Source organism: Apus apus, chromosome 1 (genome assembly GCF_020740795.1).
Source record: "Apus apus isolate bApuApu2 chromosome 1, bApuApu2.pri.cur, whole genome shotgun sequence".
NCBI lineage: Eukaryota > Metazoa > Chordata > Aves > Apodiformes > Apodidae > Apus > Apus apus.
In genome coordinates this window covers 149,329,102-149,350,719 of record NC_067282.1, presented here as the reverse complement: position 1 = coordinate 149,350,719, position 21,618 = coordinate 149,329,102, and the positions used below count along the sequence as shown (strand labels likewise).

General features: G+C 39.1%; 1 protein-coding gene across 2 annotated transcripts in view; it reads right to left on the bottom strand.

Moving 5' to 3' along the window:
* RFX4 (regulatory factor X4) overlaps nt 1-21,618 on the bottom strand; it is a 96,643-nt gene that overhangs the window by 34,688 nt on the left and 40,337 nt on the right. For both annotated transcript variants that reach the window (XM_051636545.1, XM_051636630.1), the window contains exons 5-11: nt 16,414-16,475; nt 11,198-11,411; nt 10,281-10,358; nt 7,755-7,918; nt 5,364-5,464; nt 3,524-3,582; nt 1,807-1,951 (exon numbers count right to left, since the gene is read on the bottom strand). In XM_051636545.1, coding sequence (XP_051492505.1) covers nt 1,807-1,951; nt 3,524-3,582; nt 5,364-5,464; nt 7,755-7,918; nt 10,281-10,358; nt 11,198-11,411; nt 16,414-16,475 — 823 coding nt within the window. The remainder of the gene's footprint in view (nt 1-1,806; nt 1,952-3,523; nt 3,583-5,363; nt 5,465-7,754; nt 7,919-10,280; nt 10,359-11,197; nt 11,412-16,413; nt 16,476-21,618) is intronic.

The window sequence follows — 21,618 nt, the reverse complement described above, 5'->3', positions numbered from 1 at the left end:
AGAGACAGCTACCACAACAGAGCAGGAAAGAGCTTCTCTTACACCCAGTGATTTGTCTGTTTTTCTCTAAACTTGCTTATAGGCTTGCAAACACCTCCCCCTGCGCGCCCCCCCCCCCTCCCTAGTTACAGTAGCTGGAAATTGTACTTTCTTGGTTATTAAAACCAAGAATATGAAAGCAGGCCTTAATTCTATGTCATATGAGTCATACAGAATCTGATCTTTGAAAACATCTTTGGCCAAGTAGAATAAACATCAGATGTGGGAAAAAACATTCAAATTCTAGAATAAACTCCATACATATCTGCACATCTCAATGGGATCCCATCTTATTATGAACGTTCATATTAAGTTACCATTTCTAAGTAATCGCGTATTGGACTATATGGGCCTAAAATATGGAGAAACCTGTTCAAATCCCTTAGCATTCAGGAAAATTCCATTTGATTTGATTACGCTTAAGTTTATATTTAAGTAGCACATAAACAAAAATCTTCCCTAAGCAGTTAGGATTTCCTGAATGGGAGCCTAAACTGTTGCTGCTACTAGGGATTATAACATTGAGAACTCTTTCTTTTTTGGATAATGGGAGGATGCTGGGTAGATATTGAAAACCTAGGAGATGATGGAACGATGCAGGCAGCTTCTGGACTCCAGTCTCACTCTATGCTGTCTCCCCTGCTGCCACCTCAAATTTCTATACTCCTAATAGGGACAAGGGCCCTTTCTGGTGGGAAATCAATGAACGGTTAAGAAGGAGAGGAAAGAGTCCGAAGCACCTCTCTCCAGAAAACAGAGCTAACAGGAAATGCAAAGCCCATCCCTGAAGTGGAAAGAAGACTTTACTGTTATCACGGTGGGTCAAGTACCCACGTCCAGTGGGTCCAGTGTGCATGAGAGGGTGTCATCCCTCCTCTTCCCAGCCACTCACTGAAAGAGTTGCCCCCACTAGCAAACCTACCCTTGCAGAGCCCTCACAAGTGGTTGCCTGGGTTGCTCCCCATTAAAGCTGGTGCTGGATAAAAGATGACTGGTCCTCCTCAGGCGAGAGATGGCAACACAACAGGTGGGTTCACAGGGAACTGAGGTTATGAACAATGCTAAAGACAAAGCTGATCACCTCTGGTGCCTCGGAGGGACAAACTCTGTGCTTTGGTTTACACGTAAGCTTATAACCACACACACTCGCTGGACAATGCAAGTTAAGTTTTATATTTGCAAAAGATCAACCAATTTGCCAAGATCTCCAAAGTCACTTTTCAGTTCATGTTCTTCACTATACTATGCAGAACCTCAATTAGCCAATAAGTTTGCTTGATATGGGACATCTACTTATAAAAGCTCAGGGTGAAATCTTGCCCCATCGAAGTATCTTGTTATTGAGAGCACTGTAAAATGGAGATTTTTATAAATAAAAGTTTACAAGGGACTCAAATACGCAGCCACTTTAGTGCTAAAGCCATTCAAAGGACAACTGTCCTGTAATTCTATAGCAGGAGAGACTGGACTTCATCTGATTCAATGGTTAACCGATCGATTTGGTTTGCTCAAGTTCATGGAAAAACATCCTGCTGAATTTGGGTGCAAGTGTTTTTGCCCACAGTCATTAATGTCAGCATACTCAGATCTATGCCTCAAAATGTAAGACCCTGAGAGGGCTTTGCCTTACATTTTGGTAAATGTCTCGATATTTATCTTAAGCCTTCAAGCAAACCAATGGCTGCAAAAACAGTGTCACTTTCACTGAGCTTTGTTTCCAGCAGGAAATCAAGTTCACCTGGCTTTATTCGAGGGTTCTGCTCTTACATTGTATGATGAGCTTTCTGTGTTCCTCCCGTGAGTCCTCCATAGTATAGAGGGTTTGTTTGGTAATGCTATTCAGATCCACATTCCTCCAGTCCTCCAGCATTTGAAATGTGATGTCTGCACTGTGGATCACCGTTCTTGATGCCTGTAATCCAATCCAATCTATTCATTAGTTCATGGTTTATTAGGTTAAAAAATAGGCTTTATCCCCTTTTATGCTTCCTTAGCTAGGCTCACTAAATTTATTCTCCTCATGGACCCCCACCCACCAGCTTGATGTCTTAGGGACATTACAGGGTCCTCTAACCAAAGAGAACTCCCAAGTAATTTTTCCCATTTCAACCAACTGCAGGTATTTTGCTTGCATCCGACACAAACCCCGAGAGGCAATCCTAATCTGGTGGTGCTGTTTCTAGACTCCTCAATCTCTAACAGCTCAGTTGATTTTCTTGACAAGCTTCAGTTCAAAACCAAAAGGCAACAAGAAAAATCAAGCCAAAACCAAACAAACCCCACTCAGGTTTGCACCCTCCCCTCTCCCAAACTATGAAGACTCTCATTCTTTCCTCAGCCACATGGAAAGGTTAAAGCTCATTTGCCTCCACCAAGATCCACTTCTTGGCTGGCTGAGACAGGGGTCTGCTGTTGATAATGAGGAGGATGGGCTGAGAGAAAAGGAAGTGACACAAGGTCATGGTCATATAGTCACACATAGTCATAGTCACCACATCTCTGAAAATGAAGCAGAGATGACAACCCGCACTAAGGTTTATCAGCTTTCCCAAGGAAATGATGCATTGGAAGAGTCCTTCATGTAAATAATCTGATCCTAGGTCTGAGGCAGAAGGTTGTGGTCTCCATATCTTCACTTCCTCCCTACAATCCTCCCAAGTTCAGTGATGATCCACAAAGTCTGGGGAAAGGTAGTACTGGCATCTCTGTCTCCACCACTAAAACAATGGAGGAAGAAATCTACAAAAAAGTTGCTTTTTTTCCCCACAAAGCTTCCTCTTGTGGCCTTCACCACTAACAGGGTTAATATGGGGTGTTGGATACAATTTCTAAAAATGGAGTTTTCAGTTTGACAGGGAAAACAAAAATCTGCTCCTATACGTGGGTGAAACATCAGTTAATAAAGTGCATCCAACTCCTTTTTATACTACATAGAATTTGGCCTCTTGAATTTTTGACAGATAATTAAAAAACTAACTGGTGAAAAGCAAGCATTTCAGAACAGTTTTTATATTCACTTGCTATGGTTGCAAGAATATTTCTATTTAAAATCCCAGTGGTTCAACCATTTTGTTTTTTACTAATTTGCATTTGATTTACAATATAAAGTTAGAGATTCAACTTGTTGTCAGGCATACAGAATTTTTTTCTTGCTTTGCAATAGCCTGATACAAACTGCTCTGAAATCAAAGGATTTGATTTCATTTATTTAATGGAAATTATCCATCTCTTCAAATCAAATAAAAATTTTGTTTCATAGAAGTTCTCTGCTGAATTTAATGAACAGGGGTTGTCAGTTGTTTACAAAAGCATTTTTTTTCTGATTACTTTTTGATTTTGTCTAGATGGTCACAATATGTATTAGAGATAAACTGGTAATATGATCTCTTCCTCTTTGGGTAAAGTCCAACCTGCCAATTCATAAAATTATTTGAAAAGTCAGTAGAAATGGCATTCAGCAAATTTGGGTAACTGAAATATTTACTTGGCAGAGATGATTTAGTGACGTTTGTCGCCGGAGTATTTGTGAGAATCTTCTGGACACTGCAAGAAAGAAGAGATACATATTTACATACTGTGTTAAATGAATAAAATTGTTTCTGAAAATACTAAATTAAGACAAGAACCAAAAAATGATATTGTTTCCTATATACAACTGTAGCTTTGTAACGTTCATTCAAATAGCCTGGTTTTAACTCAGTTTAAACCTTGACCTAAACCTGGATACTCAATTGGTTTTACAGAGGCAGATTACAAGGAATGATTTATAGATGTTGTGAATAATGAGATGACAAGAGAAATGTAGAGGACAATAGAAGAGTTTCGCTTGTTCAGCACAGCAAATTTTCTCTTGATACACAAAGGAACTGAAGACCAGAAAGAATTATCTAATAGAAAGAAAAATGTTGGACCAAGAACAAATGACCATAAAATAATGATAGCTACATTATGTGTGGAAATTAGAAAAGGTTTCTAAGTCTTAATGCAAACAAGTTTTGGAGGACTCTTCTGACTGGACTAGTAGAAGCTAAAATCAGTTTCAGGTAGCATTTGATCAAAGTTTCTGAAAGAGATTATATGATGCATTGACATGCTGCGGGGGTACGATGGCCCCAGAGGTACTTGCTAGTCCTCTCCTCCTATTTTAGCTCTTCCTAAGCAATGCAGGCCTTGTATTAATGTATTTCCTATACTGGAATTCTAAAATGTTGTATTGTGCATCTTTTCTCTGAAATCCATGACTTGGGAACTGCAGACCTGACCAAGGCTTGTAGTTACTCCTGTCACTGCCTCCACTGGTTTGCACACCATCACACGTTTTCGTGAGGAGGAAACACTTGCAGAAGCAACAAAGGCTTATGTAAAAGCTACGATGCTCTTAAGTTTCTCCTTACACTAAAATCAATAAACACTTGCATATCTATCCAAACAGGCATTATATTTGGCCACACAATAAGTTTTCCTTCTGTACTGTACGTAGAGGCAGTAAAATAGAACAGATTAAGAATGATGACAAAGGACATTGTCTGTTTCTCCCTACAAGTTAGGAAAAGATTTTGCTGTTGAAGATTCTCAATATTTTTGAACTGACAAAGATGTGATAAAACAGATTCTCAGTTCTGACTTTGTGTAACTTTTAAAATAAATTAGTAAACAACACAAAATACCTAAAATTAGTAGTTCCAGCTTACAACCTGACTGTTCTCAGTAAAATATACACCTCATTTTCCATGCTGATCAAAATAGCTAATCCTTCTCCTAAATTAGGTTGTGGGGTTTTTTTTCTTTCCTTTAACTTTGTGGTGTGGAATTTAGTGCTCATGAAAGGCAAAGAACTGAGAGCCGTGAAATAAAGCAGGCTTTATCAATAGGTGATGTGCACTGCAGGCATCTACAAAGCACGTCTGAAAAGGACTAGTGCCCTTTCCTGTGGTGACAGGGTAATTTGATCTCCTTCATTTTTAACTCTGGCACTTTTTTGAGTAAGGGCCTCAAGCTGTATTCAAATTGTGCTAGCCTCAAGGTTTGTTTAATAATTTCCTCTGCCTAATATTATCCCTAATGTTTGCTTACTATCAACAAAATTAATTTCTTATCAGAATCCAGAAGAAAGGAAAAGCAATTCTCATTTTGAGCAGCACCTTCTTTCACTAAATGAAATTGGTTCTCAGAAACAAGTGAAGATTGTAAGTGAATACAACATTCATAATGCTTACAGGTTTTACTTCCTAAAAGAACACTAGTCTCATTTCCAATTAATTTGTAATCAATAAACACTATATATATATCCCAGGGTAACAGGAGAGAGATTGGGCAATACATACATTCAAATTTGATATTTCGTAGGTTTTCTGGTAGATCATGAAGAGCTACTTTCAGCCACTCATCTAGTTGCTTTGCAAACTTTCGGATCACCTGCGTCAGACTGAAAAGAGAAACCACTACATCAGAATATTTTTCTCTGTGCTTTATACTATAAAATCTGTGAACACGTGAAGACTATGGACCAGTTATTGACAACCCACTACTGTGCAGAGCTGTTGACATGTTTCGGTTTGCAGGCATGAAGAAAAACTTCTGAAAATGTCTGCAGGAAAAGGAAAACATATCACCACGTTCAAAACCTCACAAAGAGTGAAAGTCTCTGTACTGTGTTGCATCCACACTTGCAAACAGTATTCTTGGTTTGAAATAAAATAATTCTTACTCTGTACAAAAATAAAATCTTAAAATCCCAACTGTGGATTTCAGCTCAGCTCTGCCCACATTTATACAGATGAACACAGAGATGTGAGTGGAGCCAGTCAGTGGGTGATGATGGTGGGGAGGAATTTCCAAACCAAGCCCACACAGGTGGGAGAAGTGGGGGCAGAGAAGGACCTGCCTGCTTAGCGCTGCAGAGGACAGAAACATTGCCAGACAGGTGAGATTTCTCTCTTCTCCCTTACTGCCCTTTCCTGATGATTCCATCATTTCCTACTAAACTTGGGAGGTAGCTCATTCTGCCCTTCTTCTTGGAAGTGCTCAATATAAAATGACAGTTTCCGGGAAAAGTTGCAGGGCCTTGTGTAGAAGAACCTAACAGTTTGTTCTGCCAAAAAGAGCTGCACTGCCTGTAGCAGTACTCAAGATACAGAAATGAGAGAGAAAGATGCAAGGAACCTTCCCTCCATTCAGCCAGGCAGCTTTTTCTGTTTGTACTCCCAGCACTCTGCACTGAGAACAGAGCTGGCAAAATTAACACAGACATATGCAGACACCCCGCAGGACAAGGGATGGATGACAACTGCTGAACCCACTAAAAAGTGGCTTTTCTGGACAGCCAAAATTTTTTCCCAGGAAGTCCCTTAGAGGATTCTGGCTGAGTCAGCAAGATTTCCTTCTGGAGCTTCCATTGCAATGAGACCCTTCTTCACCCCCTCCAGTGCAGGCTATGGCTTAATAGCCACAATCTGGCCCTTTATATGCATTACAAAAGTCTATATTCACACTCAAGTCTCTCCTTATTTGCTATGAAAGAACTAAGCAGCTTGAGAAAAGGACTGCTGTTCTGTTTAATCCTTCCAATGAAATAGATTTGGGAGGGGGGTGGGGGGAGTGAGGGGCAAAGCCTATAAAAATGTATGTCTTATCAAGGAAAGCCCATGGTTTCCATAGGGTTCTTGTGTAAAAAACACTTCACCTGTATTTAGCAGTCATACAGTGTGCATAGGAGAACAGAACAGCATCTTGAAAACACTTGCCATAACTAGAGCTGCTTTAAAATATTGAGGGCCAAATATCCACTACCAATAATAAACTCCTAGTGCAATATTCTTAACAAATTACTCAATCCCAGGAGTGTGTCAGTCAAATAATGCTAAAGGTATACATATATTTAGAAAAAGAGGGTTTCCTGATGCTCCTACTGGGAAAATTGAAGGGCTAAATAGGTTGATTCCACTTAGTGATTACACTTTTTGCTGTGAACTGCCAATCTCTGCTTTACTTATATAAACAAGACTTCCTGGACTCAGATGAGCTCCAGGTAGGAAGAAAACATCTGAAATCTACTACATGGAATGGAAAAATGAATACAGCTTCAAAACAAAGAATACTTGCAAACAAACAAATACTTGTTAATATTAATAAAGTGACCCTGAAATAAGCATACATCTATTCTTCATAGAATAGTATTTAAATTAAACCAGCTTGTCCAAGACTTCACAAGTATGATCTCATGTTTTGTACTCCTGCCAAGCAGAATAACAATTGAGTTCCAAGAGTGTAAACAGAGACAAATGCTTAGGTTGCAGTGTCTGAATATGCGTGTGAGTATTTACAAACAGAGCAGCCAGGCCAGCTCCTCTGGTCACTGTAATTCAGAAGACTGTTGTGCTGTTATCCCAGACTAGCAGAAAAATGTCTGAAACTTTCAGAAGACAGTGTGGCACTCTGCAGACTGCAGATATCTGACATTAATTGAAAGTTGGGACATCACTATCAGCTTCGCATTAATCAGCCAAGAAGAAAGCAGTTATTACTTGCGTGATAAAGGATACACGTTTTTTACAGTACAAGTGTTGTTAAAATATGAACATTTCTTCAGGAACACATCAGCTCTTCAACTCCTTTGAACTGACACTGCGATTTGAACTCAGGAAATGGGTTGCAGAAATCAGCTTTCTAAGAAGTGATGCCATTTTTGTAGAAAAGATGCTGCTAACTGTACTGACCTGTCAGGTAACGCTTGTAGTACCGTTGGCATCAAAACTCCAGAAATTGCTTTGTACAAAATTGAGTCACAAACTCCCACTATATTCACTACAGTTGAAGAACCCAATACAGGCAGCATATGAGGAGGCATCCCTTGCCAAAAGTGCAGAAGAAAACTTTGAACCTGCAATCACAAGAAGAAGCTGGTATGTTTAAGTGAAAATAACCCGAAGCCACAAATACCATTTTCTTTAAATGACCTTGCTTATATAGCATTTGTTTCAGCCCTGGAGCTGGACCGATGTTGTACAACACAGACAAGGCATATTTCTTAACCAGACAGGCTTACACTCCAAGGCAGCTCAGAATGGGATAAGCAACAAAATGGTAAGGAGACACTCTGAGTTGGTGACAGAGTGTCTTTGTGTTCCTACAGTAGAGACACCCATGGGAACCACTGTAGTTTTACCTTCCATCAGTGACTGGTGAATGTAACTCTTTGGCTTCTACATGTCAAGCCTTTTGCTCTCTCTTTGCTCTCTGTCTAGGGCAAGCTAGGGCTTGGTGTAGGAAAGGAGAGGAGGATAGCACATGGCTTACAGGGGTCAATGTACCATTTTCTGTGTTCCTTTTGGAAAGAAACACTACACAATTTTGGGTTTCTTCTTTCCTCCACTATGAAGGAAAGAGGAAAAAGAATGGAGAAAGACAAAATAATAAAACAGGGAGATTTCAGACACAGCAAAATATACCTCTGAAAATTTTCATTTAGGAAATAACTCTGTGAATGACAGATTAAGTTCTACAGGGGTCAGAACACCAGTATTCATGATTACCTCTTGCACACAATCTATGCTAAAATAAGTAACCAGACCAGGTGCAGTAAAGAATATTTACCATTTACACACTGTTGCTGCTCAGCCCCTTCCACACCATTGTCCCTCACAAACAGTTTCCCTAACAAAATACAAAACCTTCCTCTTAAGAAAGTATTTTGAGATTCACCCAGCAAAACTTCCTGAATATAGGTCACATATTTCTCTCACACGGAAACATCTAGATTGGGTACAATTACTTAAAAGAGCCTCAGTTTAAACCAGAGGAGTGTGAGAGTTAGAGAGCGAGAGGGGGAAAAAAAGGAAAGGAATTTCTTGCCATTGTTCAGAAGGCCAAGTAAAAAATCTTGTTTGCTTTGATTTCTTTCCAAGACCTGGGATGTCATATTTGAATCAGGCCCTCCATATCTCTGTAGCCAGATTTGTTTCCTAGACTAGAGGCTTCTCCACATGTAATATAAACATGCCTGCATTCTAGTAACATTTTATGTTTCAGCTCTAATTACAGAGCTGCCTGCATGTACTGCCAGAAAACCCTCACGTTCAGTCAGATATGTAGCAGGTACAACCTTATCCATCTCTAATGACAGAAACACACAGAATTGTCACAGTCAGAAAAGACCTCTAAGATTGCTGTGTCCAACTGTCAATGACTCCACCACCTCCCTGGGCAGCCCATTCCAGTATCTGACTACTCATTCAGTAAAGAAATTCTTCCGAGTATCTAGTCTAAACCTCCCCTGGCATGACTTCAGGCCATTTCCTCTAATCTTGTTATTTACTTGAGAGAAGAGGCCAACACTGACCTCCCTAAAACCTCCTTTCAGATAGTTGTAGAGAGCTATTAGGTCCCCTCTCAGCCTCCTCTTCTCCAAACTAAATAATCCCAGTTCCCTCACCCTCTCCTCATAGGACTTTTCCAGGCCTGTCATCAGCTTGATTGCCCTTCTCTCTCCTTGCTCCAGCACCTCAATGTCCTTCTTATAGGGGGGAGTCCCAGAACTGGACACAGTACTCGAGGTGCAGCCTCACCAGTGCTGAGTACAGGGGCACGATCACCTCCCTAATCCTGCTGTCCTCACTATTCCTGATACAAGTCAGGATGTTGTTGGCCTTCTTGGCCACCTGGGCACACTGCAATGGACTGTATCAACTGATGAGCAGTGATATTTGTGTTCCTAGCAGAACTGCAGTACAAATGAGCAACTGGGGACTTTAGGTACAGCTTTCTGGGATGTCTGGGAGCCTGTAGGCCCCCCGCTGCCCTGCATCACTGTTAACAGGCTAGCAGAGTCCACCATATTGCCTGTGGCACCTGCCCTGAGTTTGTGCTGAACACTCAAAGCTCTTCAAACAGAGCTCAGTTTCAACTTGAAGCTTAGAAAAGTGGTGGTGGACCCGTTTCTTGAGTTGCAAGAACTGGATTGTCCAAAATCTTGTAAGGAGATATTGTTCCCTTATTCTTGCTGAAGAATGGCAAGAAAAAAAACAACATTCCCATTGCTTTCATTCTAACTTGCACAGTGTTACAAGTGAGATTGAACACTATCAGCCATGTATTATGTACTCAAGTATAGCTATTGTTCATTATTCATGAAAAGGATCAGCCACCACAAAACCGTAAGTTTGTAATATCACATTCAAAATAAGCTCTCAGATCCACTAAAACCTGATGTATCATTAAATGACAACTGTATTTTTAAGCCATACCTCATCAAAGTTTGCTCTTATTACAGTGTCTAGTATCCTCTGACAGTGAGTTCTATACATCATAATAAAGGTAGAAACCTGAAAAGGAATGAAATGGAGACAGACAAAAGATCATTCTACTTTAAGAAATCCACTTTTAAAACTATTGGAATATAAAGCATAAAAAAAGTAAGTTTTTTCTTATCTTACCTATGAAACTGCAAAAATAATGAAATCAGTTAAATACTAGCTAGATTAGTCAGATTAGCTTTCAGATGAGTTTTCTTCTTAAAAGTAAATTCTCCCTTTGAATTAATGGATTTTTCTATGTCAATGGGGATTCTTCAAATGTAAGAGGAGCAAAAAGCCTCAGTGAGATCAAAGATGAGAAAGTGGCCCTAATTAGGACATAAAGAACTATAAAACCCTATTCTTTTGTACACTTCACATTGATACTACACATGTGAATAGTATCAGAAAAATAGCAACCTCAGCCAAGAGCAGCCAGAGCACTCTTGTCATATGTGCAGATAGGATTCTCTTAATTTCAAGTCTAGAAGGATAAGATGTACTGTCCCCTTCTGCTCAAGAAAGCATCAGCTTGCCATCAGTTTTGTTTGCAGATTCAAGAGATAAAATGTATTTAAACACAGTTACCCTTATAGCTCACCTGCTGTTGGTAATCTAAGTTTTTGAAAAAAACTGTGCACAGGCTTTAGAAATACTGTACAGCTGCTAGTGTCAGCTGCCTATTTTAAGGGTTAATATTTCTTCCTATTATACTATGTAATTAAGTCCCCCATAAATGAAGTCAAAGCATTATTAAACTTGCTTGAATTTAAAGTCTTTATATATTAGATAAAGCTTTCATCCAGAGCAGGCAAAAAACCCCAACAAACCCAACAAGACAAGCCAAGACAAGATTCCCAAAGTGTTACCTTCTCCTCTGGCAGACTGGCTGGCAGATTTAGATCTTTGACATTTGGAAACTCTGGCAGTAATGTTCCCAGTTTGGATCGTGGTGAATACGCCACTGTCTGTTTGGTTACTTCTTTTTTTCCTGTTTCGTTGACCCAGGCTGCTCCTTTTTTAGAATACATCACATCATAATACTGGGAGTTTTCTTTCACTGCAATTCCATAATAATGGTACCTGATACATAGAGATGTATATTTTTATAAAACAGATTGGTTTAAAATAATAGAACAGGGGTAAGAGAAACAGATAGTGTTAATGATTTCCACAGCAAAACAGCCTGTGTAATATTTTATATATTTTTTAAAAGCATTGATTCAGTAGCAGAGCAATGTGGTAAATCTTTCTGGTGAAAGTAGCTCTCTTCAGAGTTAATAAAGTTGACTCTGTTGCAGGGCAGAAAATAATGGACTTCCATTTTCTTTTCTTCTTAATAAAAAAAAAAAAAAATAGAAAGAAAAGCATCCTAAAACTGCTTATTGGCAGAGCTCTGCTGTGCAGCTGCTCCTTTAGTTTAGCAATAAACAGAGGTACAGACCCTCTGGACTGGCCCGTCAGTTGTTATTTCAGTTCCCTGATTCTCAGACTGCTGAGGCCTGGTTAGATCCCTGAAAAGAGCAAGTGAGCTGATCAGAAACATCTCATAAACTGAAAACACTTCAATGAAAAGAGGGGAGAGAAAAAGGCTTCTGTCTGCTGGAAAGCAACAAACAGTAGGAAACACACAGTTTAAAATTATTTGCTTCATAACTCAGCATCAGCACTGGGCTTAGATCTGGGACACTACACAACAGTGTAACTCTGTGCAGATCACAGCGGGAGATACACAGTGTGGCTGTGCTATAAAAATGGATCAGTGGCCTTCTTGCACAAGTTTGTGCTACAGCTTAGCTTTATAATAAGTGTTAACGTAAGCACTGATTATCTAGCCTAACTTTTGCATCACAGCAGCACAGGCAATCTTATTCCTTCCATAATTTGCTAACTTTCATCTCAGTTTCTCAGCGGTAGGCACCACCAACCAATGCATCAGCTAAATCATAAATCATTACAAAAGGCACCACAAGATTGTATTGCTCACGTAGTCTTGATTCACCCCGTTTTCCTAGAGGAAATTTTCAATTATCTTCCAGTTCTCTCCTTACAGCCTACCAGAAGTCTCTCAGACCACAATGAGACACTCTCTTCTGTATACCACTATGGTGGCAGGGGAAGTTACCATCTCCAGATGTTTGTTGTATTTCCCAGACACTGATTTCAGAGTTCTAACTGCACATCTGTTCACTTTAAGGGACTCAGATTTGCTTTAGGCAAAATCAGCTGGTTTTACAAAGATCATCAATTAAAATAGTGAGAGTAGCATCTAAGTGATTTTACTTTAAACTAACTCAAGGGACATTTTTCCTTTTTCCACTCACTGTAATTTACCCACAGGTCAGTGTGTGTCATGATGTCCAGCAGAAAGTGATGGCAAAGAGCTGGAAGCCCTAATCTTGTCTACCAGCATGGATAGACCAAGAGGAGCTCTGGGAAGCAAACTTAGTACGTGGCTCCCTTGACATGCCTGTTGAGAATGTTCCATGTTGTCCATTGAAAATTAAAGCTATCTTAAATTCAACAACAACAACAACAACAACAATAATAATAATAATAATAATCCAGAGAAATTTATGAAAACATTAAGCTGACATGGTACAAAAGGGATTTCCTAGCTTCAATACCTTAGAAAGCCACACTATCTGCTCCAAATTTGGCAATCAGATCTTAGGCCAAAATTCATGTTCCACATCAGAACAGTTCTAACAGATCAGTCCTACCCTCTTCCAGATAGATAATGGCAAGTTTGTGCTGACACTGGGGTTATAACACCAGCCATACATGTTCTGCTTCTTAGCTTGAATGGTAGCAACTCCAGCTTGCAGTGCAAGTCCCAGTTGGGTGTCTAGCAGCTGTCATGCATACACTGCACCTTAGAGCCATGCAGCTCTCATATGTCCTGTGAGGTAAGTCTGGGGCTGGGGAAACCAAAGGGAAGTGCTGCAGGGAGCTAGCATCTCAAGTGGCTGAGTAGGAGGGGGGGGAAAAAAGGAAAAGGTCACAGCAAGCAGGACTGAAAAGTTCTAGATAGACGGAGAGGTTTGTGTAAGTTAAACAGGGGTTGGTCTCTTATGTTAAGCTTCCTCTTAAATCAATATAAGAAAAAAAAAAAAATCTGGATAACATAGTAAAATTTAATGGTGCATTATTTAATTTATGGTGTATTTTACTTGGCAGTAAACTCCATTAAAGTTTTCTAGGTAGCTTCAAAATAGTATAAACAGCAGTAGCCAAATTAACTCTGAATTTTTTCCAGATAGCTTCCTCCTTCAGTAATTTTACCATCTCAAATCATGAAAACTCACTAGTGCATTTTACAAAGATACGTTTCCAAGCACTTTTCTGTATTCCTACAAGAAGAAACCCAAGTTAATTCAATAAACAAAGCTTGAAAGTTTGATCTGTAACAGAGTAGCATGCAGACTACACAATTATTATTATACAAGTAGTGTGGAAAGCTTTTTCCTCTCATGGATCTGGTGTCTGCAATACTCCTTTAAAGAAGGAAGTAAAATTCCCTTCACAGCATGAAGTTTCCATCAGTTTAACTAACCACTTGTGTACGTAATTGAAGGGGTTCAAGCTACAGTACAGAAAGAACTTGTCTTTTATGTTTAGCTGCCTTCTCATGGCTCACCTGTGGTGGAACTGTTTCTGAGCCCAGTGCAACAGAGAACAGCTGCATGCTTACAGCAATAAACCCAGCTGCAAAAAAGAAAGCCTCACAACTGATGACCAAGAGTATAGTACCATTGTAGCTCTGAACTTTGCGATGTAACAAGGCAGCCGTGCTATAAAAAGACTGAAGGCAGAACAGTGTGAAGTCAGATAATCTTAACCACTTCTATGGGTGAATTTCCTTTGGCAGTAACAGGGAAGTGGAATGAAAATCATACTGGCAGCAGTCGGTCAGCACAGCTGGTGACAAAGGGACTGAAGTTTTAATGCTTAAAGTAGTTTCTTTACATCACACTGAATTGGAACAAAATAATATCTTTGTGAAAAAAAAAAACCTAAAGCTCAGTTACAGCTGTGCTGGGTCTAGCAAGGAGTATATTTATTGTAAAGAAGTAGTGTGCATGTAGCATGTGTATGTTTATACCTCTCTTCTTCATTGGATCAAATGAGAAGGACTCCTCTGTAAGCTATAATCCTTGGAGTGTTAACCACTGATGAAGATGTAAGCATCCTGTTTTGGAGCAGAAGTCAATTGCATACCTCCTGAATCTCTGAAATTTGAGTGACTATGGTCTCCCTCAGAGAGGTGACCAGGGCCTCTCAGGGGACAAGGGCTGTGCAGAGCACAGACAGCACACTTTAGAGAAACTTTATTTGCTAGATAGGGGGCAGAACCACTGCAAAGGTGGCATGAGAGGAATATGTGACCTGAAATTCCCTCCAATAGGCATGCAGGTTAGGGGGAAGATATGCAAGAAATACTGATTCTCATTGATTTTTAGCCTCATTGAAAGCAGAGACAACTTTTGGAGATGCAACACACCTTCAGTCAGCAGATCAAGAGCATCTTGCACAACTGAGAGACTCCTGGAGCCACAGGAGGTGCTTGGGTTTGGAAATAAAGCAGTGATCATTGCTTTCATTAAATGGGAAGACAACCAACAAAGCTGCAGCCAATGTCGGCGTAATTTGATGGCTTAGAGGGGGTGCTCTCGTATGAATGCTTCCATAAAGTAACTTGTGCACACTTTCACTCCATCCTCATGAACTTCCAAAGAACTTATATTCAGTGCTAAATCCTGATTTTCTGAGTCCAGACTTATCATGGTTTCCTAATATGCTGTTGGACTAGCCCAGAATTTGCACATGAGAGATTTCTGGTAGCTCTGTTATGAATGATGTCATGGTAGCTCTGAATTTGCATTTGGGAAGAGATTTTGAATCTTCAGTTAGCTGCTTGAATATTACTGCTCTAGAAAAAGCAAGCTTAGTCATAAAAATTTGGAGACTCTCAAGATGAGGGCAAGGACATTTGATCCCAAAGAGATACTGCTTGGTATGGACCACTTCTAAGAAGAGCACAATGAAGTTAATTTTAATGGCATTTCTTTAAGCATCCTATTTTTTTCCTTTAAAGAGTGGGTCATTCTAGCTTTAATATGCAACTTCAATTCTCATAGCATATTTATTTCTCAGCATTTAACAATATTGTATTTCTAGGCTTTGCTTTGAAAGAGCACCTTTACCAGCAAAATTTTGCAAACATGCTGTCCCAGGTTTCATTTCCTCCTCCATTGTTTTCCCCTTGTGATCTACTGAGACTACCTTTAGACTGTCTTGTAGGATTTCTTGAAAGCTAGTAAGGAAAAGCATATATTTATATATATTTAGGGGGCTTACGTTTGCCATAACAAGACCGAAAGCTCCACTGAAATAATTTAATGGAGTCCACAATCAGAAAAAAAAAGTATTAAAACATCACTGTATCCTCTTTATGAATTGGTAGAATTGCATCTTGTCAACAATTAGAAAAAGTCAAGGAGTTGAGGAGTGCACTGTTCTTTCTGAATCAATTCCTTATTCTTGGATTAGGATGAACTGTTTCCAGGAAATATCTTTTGGGTAAGGCAATAAACTAATTCCTTGATCACTTAAAGATATGTTGGATTTCATTACACAGGGAAGAGGGTTGCTATATCCAGCTTTGTGGAGAGTTTAATTTTAGTCCAATGTATGTTCCTACCTAAACTTCAGATAACATTCTGCTATTTGTCCTCTAAACTGAAGCATTACATTAACCAGCTGTCATTTCCCAGCCTCCAACATTAGCTCCATCATTCCTGGCTGTGGATGTCCTTTACATTGTGTAAAGTGAGTTGAGATGAAAAATATCACAGGAACAACATGGAAAACATTGCTGATGAAATCAGTAAAAAGCCTTCAATTGGCTACCTTTGCAGCATCACTGCTGAATCAATGAGACAATGTAAAGACTACAGAGAAACCTCATTCAAAGTTAGGTTTTAAGTCCCGAACTGGACAAATTGTTCCCTGATCTTATATTATTCTATTTAAAAAGCCAAATGGGGCACTTTGTGAGATGATAATTCCATACACTGCTTACTTTGACTGGCCTCTGGTTCCAAGTCTTCGTGTTGTTAGCTGTGGAAACTGTTGCCTTATTATCTGCAAATAAATAGAACTGATATTAGAAAAAAACTAAAAGCACATTTACTAATATTTAATATAGATTGTAGACAGGAAAGCAGGAAAATGTACTGTAACATCAATATAATACACTGTACACAATATAATACATGCAGCACAAATAAAAATAAAGCTTTTGACTTTTTCTGTTACTGAAAGAGGGGAAAGAGACTTTAAAATTCAGTATAATTCCATTAACTAACATTAATTTAAATAAAGACCTTCTGAAGTTAGTGGAGTACAATACATTTTCTTTAAAACCTAGGATCAGTTCTGCCTCTAAACTAAGGAGGATTGTACTTAGAATGGGCCTATGACTATGTCTGTTTGCAGGTTCTGCAAGTAGAGGAAACTCCCCTTTTGAGAGTTTTGGAGGCCACAGTCTTTTGAAGACCTTCATGACCCTGCCATGAAACATTCCTTTTTCTAAACGATGATTCCCTGAAAAGATTTTGGCATTTGACAGGGGCACCACTTCTAGCAGGAAAGACTCGCTGTTGCATTTGTAAAGATAGCTCGTAATCAACTTATCCTCAATGGAAAACAAGTGCATCTCAGAAACAGCAGGGTATCATCAAAAATCTGGACTCTGTTCTGTCAGCAGAGATTAAAAGAACATTGATACTGTAAAAGAAAACTTCCTTAGTGCCAGACACATTTAAGGAAATGGCTTAATGAATGTAGATTGTGTCTTCACTAATCAGAGCCTCTGTCAGCCAGGCTGGTCCTGACGAAAAAGCTCTGCTGTACTTGCTGGAGAGGCAGAGCTCAGCACCTCACAGAATTGAACCTGATTCTCAGTGTGGTCTGCAGGAGGAGGAGAATTCTTCTGGCAGAAGAGTCACACAATGAAGACTGCAGTAAGCCTTGACGATTCACTTGCAAAAGGAATTTCTTCCTCTTTTAATTTATAATCTGTTTTACTTGGGTTTTCATTATTATAAATTGCTAAGTATTTCCTCAGTGGGGGACACACCAAATAATATTAAAGGAAAACAGGCGTACAAGACATAGCTGCTCAACTAGAAGAAAACACCAAATAAAATGGATTAAACAATATAGATTTTTTTTTCTCCATTAGCCATTTTGCCACCACGATAAATATTTAATCCTGATTGATGACTGAAAGCCCTGGAACACATATTTGGATCGAAAGGTGTTATATAAATAAAGACATTACAATGTCACATATTTGACCATTTCTTGAGTATTTTTTTTATTTTTTTTTTTTTTTAAGTGAATGTACAACCAGCTTCCCTTTGTACCATGTAAAAATTGACCTGCAATGGTTTCCAAGAGCTTTGCACAACGTGGCTGATGTCAAAAATGCAGCATAGACTCAGAGTCACTTGGTTGTTCAGCTTTAATTTCTGGAGCAAAACTTCAGCGAACAGTAAAACACTTTTGTGGAGCTGTGAAAGTTCAGCCTAGCTGTTTGATAAATGAGCAGACAGGCAAGCAGCCCTTCTTTCTTTTTTTTGTATGGATTCAATGAAGCCTGCCTAAAGAACACCACATGCTGTTCCAGCTACTGATCTAACATTCCGCAACATCTCAGCCTTCCAAATTCCCTTTAATTACACATTAATCCCACCCCTCTCTCTTTCATTTTCTGCAGACAGGGTTGGGGGCTCCACAAGGCTGTGGGAAAAAAGTCAGTCTTGAAGAACTGTTTTCTGAGGATGAGTTTTTTTGGGTTAGAGGCTTTTTTAATTTATTTTTTGTGTGTGTGGCAGTTGTCATTCAGAAAATACCATTCCTCTCCAAAAGATGATTTTATAGCAGTAGACTCAAAAGTAAATCTTCCTACTAGAGATACTTTTGCCCAGTTTTACTTTTGGAATAACATGAACCCATATTACTTTCAAAGTCTTCCTAGTAGTGATGAAGTGTTACAACGCACACTGTAAATGCTACTTTATGAACCATATGCCGTGGGAGTTGCTGGGATTTAAAGAAATCAGCCAGTTTCTACATACCAGGGCAGAGGTCACTAGGAAAACAGAAGAATAATGGGACAGTTGATCAGATGATCGCTTTTTCTTTTGTTTCTTTTTTAAATGCAGCACATTTTAAACAATGACATGCACCTTTCAGAATATAGTTGAAAAGTATGCATCACTTAAATTATTCTTTAACAATAATTTACAAAAAAACACACCCCAAGCCAACGAAAAACCCAAACAAACAAATGAACAACAACAACAAAATCCAAAACGAAACCAGAACAATCTAGCATGCCTTTGGAAAAAAAAAATCTGGACTTTTTAATCTAATGCTGCATATGTAAAATATGCATAGTATGGCATACTCATGCTTGGGCACTTGTACACATCAACATGAGGATCTATGTTTGTGCTTGGAATAAAACAAGTCAAATACTAAATGAACTAGCTGTACATGTACATGTTTATATTCAGCTACCTTTACGCAAATCCCTATGTAATGATATTGCCAAAGGCAGTGAGATTTTCCTGAAAGGAGAGCGGAAGTCAGATCAGGCAGCACAAAGTAGAGTTCACAGTGATTCGAAATCAATGGAAAAAGCAGAGGGTCCAAAACGTTGGATTTAAAATCATACTTTCAGCCTGAAAAGTCACCCTATAAAATACATCATCATTGTGTTTCATGTTTAGTAACTTTTAAAGATCTACAAAGAAAAATAGTTAATTTTACAGTTGGGTGGAGAGGAAAGGAGGTTCCTCTTTGTCAGACACGAAAATTCAGGTTTGGATTTGAAAACCAAGTTGGATCATTTTCCTTTCATCACTGTAGAGGGTTGTGCAAGCAAAGGAATCAAGACCAGACCACGCAGTTCGAGCTGCTTTCTGAATGGAGCCCAGTCCCCGTTCTCACAGCAGTGCTGGCTTCTCAACAGAAGCAGTGGTAAAAAGATCTCATGGGTGGCATCCAAGGGAATTTTGGAGTGAAGGGGCCTTTTACCATTGTCTTTCAATGGAACTGAAATTTCATCTCATACTTCTCCGAAGTGACCACAAACCCAGCTGCCCCATGAGATCTGCTGAGTAAAAGGGTACAGGTTTTACATATTCCAAGTAAAAATCCACCTATGTTATGTGGCAGTTTTGACTGTCAGGCACTATTTTATGCTACTTGGCTTTTTGGTTTTGAGACAGATGTAGACCAGGGATTACACATACAAATAACTCCTGTCCTGACTATATTAGCCTGAGAAACCAACGCTCCTTCAATTTTTTTCTCAGTTTCTAAACTTCAGTTGGGTTCTCCCTCTCTTTCCTCTGTCTCACACCTGATCTTGCATTCTGCCTACAGAAGATCTCGTATGCCTTTCTTGACTTTGCAACTCCATAGTTCTTCTGGTGATTGCCTTCTGTAGACATAAAAGCCAGGGGGAAGTCATTACATTGTGGAACAACATATATATAGGTTACACATTTTCAGAGGACTGGTATATCCAGCTCAGCACTTGTTTAACCCTTTCACAGGAAATCCTGAGGCATGGTTTTAGGAATGCCTGTGCAGGCAGAACATGAAGGGACCTTTTTCTTTCTGATAAGCATAACTTTTCCACTCCAAATATATGGCGTAGCCAAAGTGAAAGCAGGAAAGAGAAGTCTTCACATATTCTCTCACACTGTGATTATAGTGCTCACAGTACAACATTCAACACACATTGCACAGATATTGGAGTTAACAAAGTTTTTATGTCATTTTGGCTTTTTAAGCCTGGTAGAAGTGTCTGAATAAACTTGAACGAAATATCTAGTGACTTGCATTTTTCACCATTTTTAAAATAATGGAATAAAAATGAAATCAGTTACTTAAGCATCCATGCAGAACAAAGATATCTTTATGAGCAACAACTAGGAAAGTGCACTTCTTCTGTAAACATCTGCATTGCAGTCTGCAGAACCTATTAACCTTAGAGATGGCTAACTGCAGGAGCTGTTCTGTCACCCTCAAACGGCTGCAAAAGTGGATTCCCTCATTCTGATTTCTGCCAACTGTATTGTCTGCCACTGCATCTCTCCTCACATCTCCAGTACTGTGACATTCTAACACAAGTAGAGCCATCCCCAGCTTTAAAATGAGAAATGTATTTTCTATTCTGCCTTCTCTCGTACACTGTGACCCATCACTCCTCATTGCATTCAGGACCAAACTGTGAAATTAATGTGTCCCAATTATTTCATCTAAATTTTTCTATTATATGCAATGTCAAAATAAAATTGGGAAAAAAAAAAAAAAAGCCCAAGTCATCTTATAAAGAATCTCTTGCATCTCTCTTAGTGCTAACAATTAAGAATAGAAGAAACCAAAGATGTCTGGAACTTCTGAAATCTTTTTTTCTCCCCTCCCTGTGTCAAAATATTAAATTGTGCTCTGGGGGCAATAGACAGAGGATGACTTTTAGAAGCCTTTTCCCTGGAATAATTTAAATTGTTGCTTTTCAAAAAGCATGTTCATTTTGTTAGTGCATCTGATCTGGAGGGATGCTATTCTTCATGACTCTTGTTCCTTTCTATTTGAAATAATTCTAACCAATTCCAACTCTCCACAGTAATGAAATAAAATCAAATTAAATTACAAACCAGATTTACACTCTGCCAGAATGAGAAACGAATGTCAGGCTCCATGCTCTGGAGCTCTGAGAGGTTCTAGAAAGATTCTAAATACAGTGGAATAAATTATCTTTCCTCTAATAACAATTCTTCATTAACAGACCTGGCTCTATTTACTCCAATCCAGGTTTCAAGTTCCATATCTAGAGGACATGCTTGGCTTTTACACAGTCAGGTAGGAGATCTGTTTTTATTTATCAAATCCTGTTGTAGTGTTTCAGTCTTAAACTTCTTTGCCAGGCATCAGGAAAGAAACCAGTGATGCCAAATATAATTATACTCCCACACAGCCATGCTTTCCTTATCCTCATTGCTGTGAAACACAAATAACACTGATATCCTCAATTTTAGATGACAAATGTAGGATTTTTAAGCTCATTCATTTTTTGACTTGTACTACTCCAACTGAATCATTCTGGAGTTTCCCAATCTGCCTCACTGCTTTTGAAAATCCTGCTCTGAGACAGCCTGTTATTATTAACACCTGTGTTAATAGGTATCTTTTTGTTCAAAGTTGG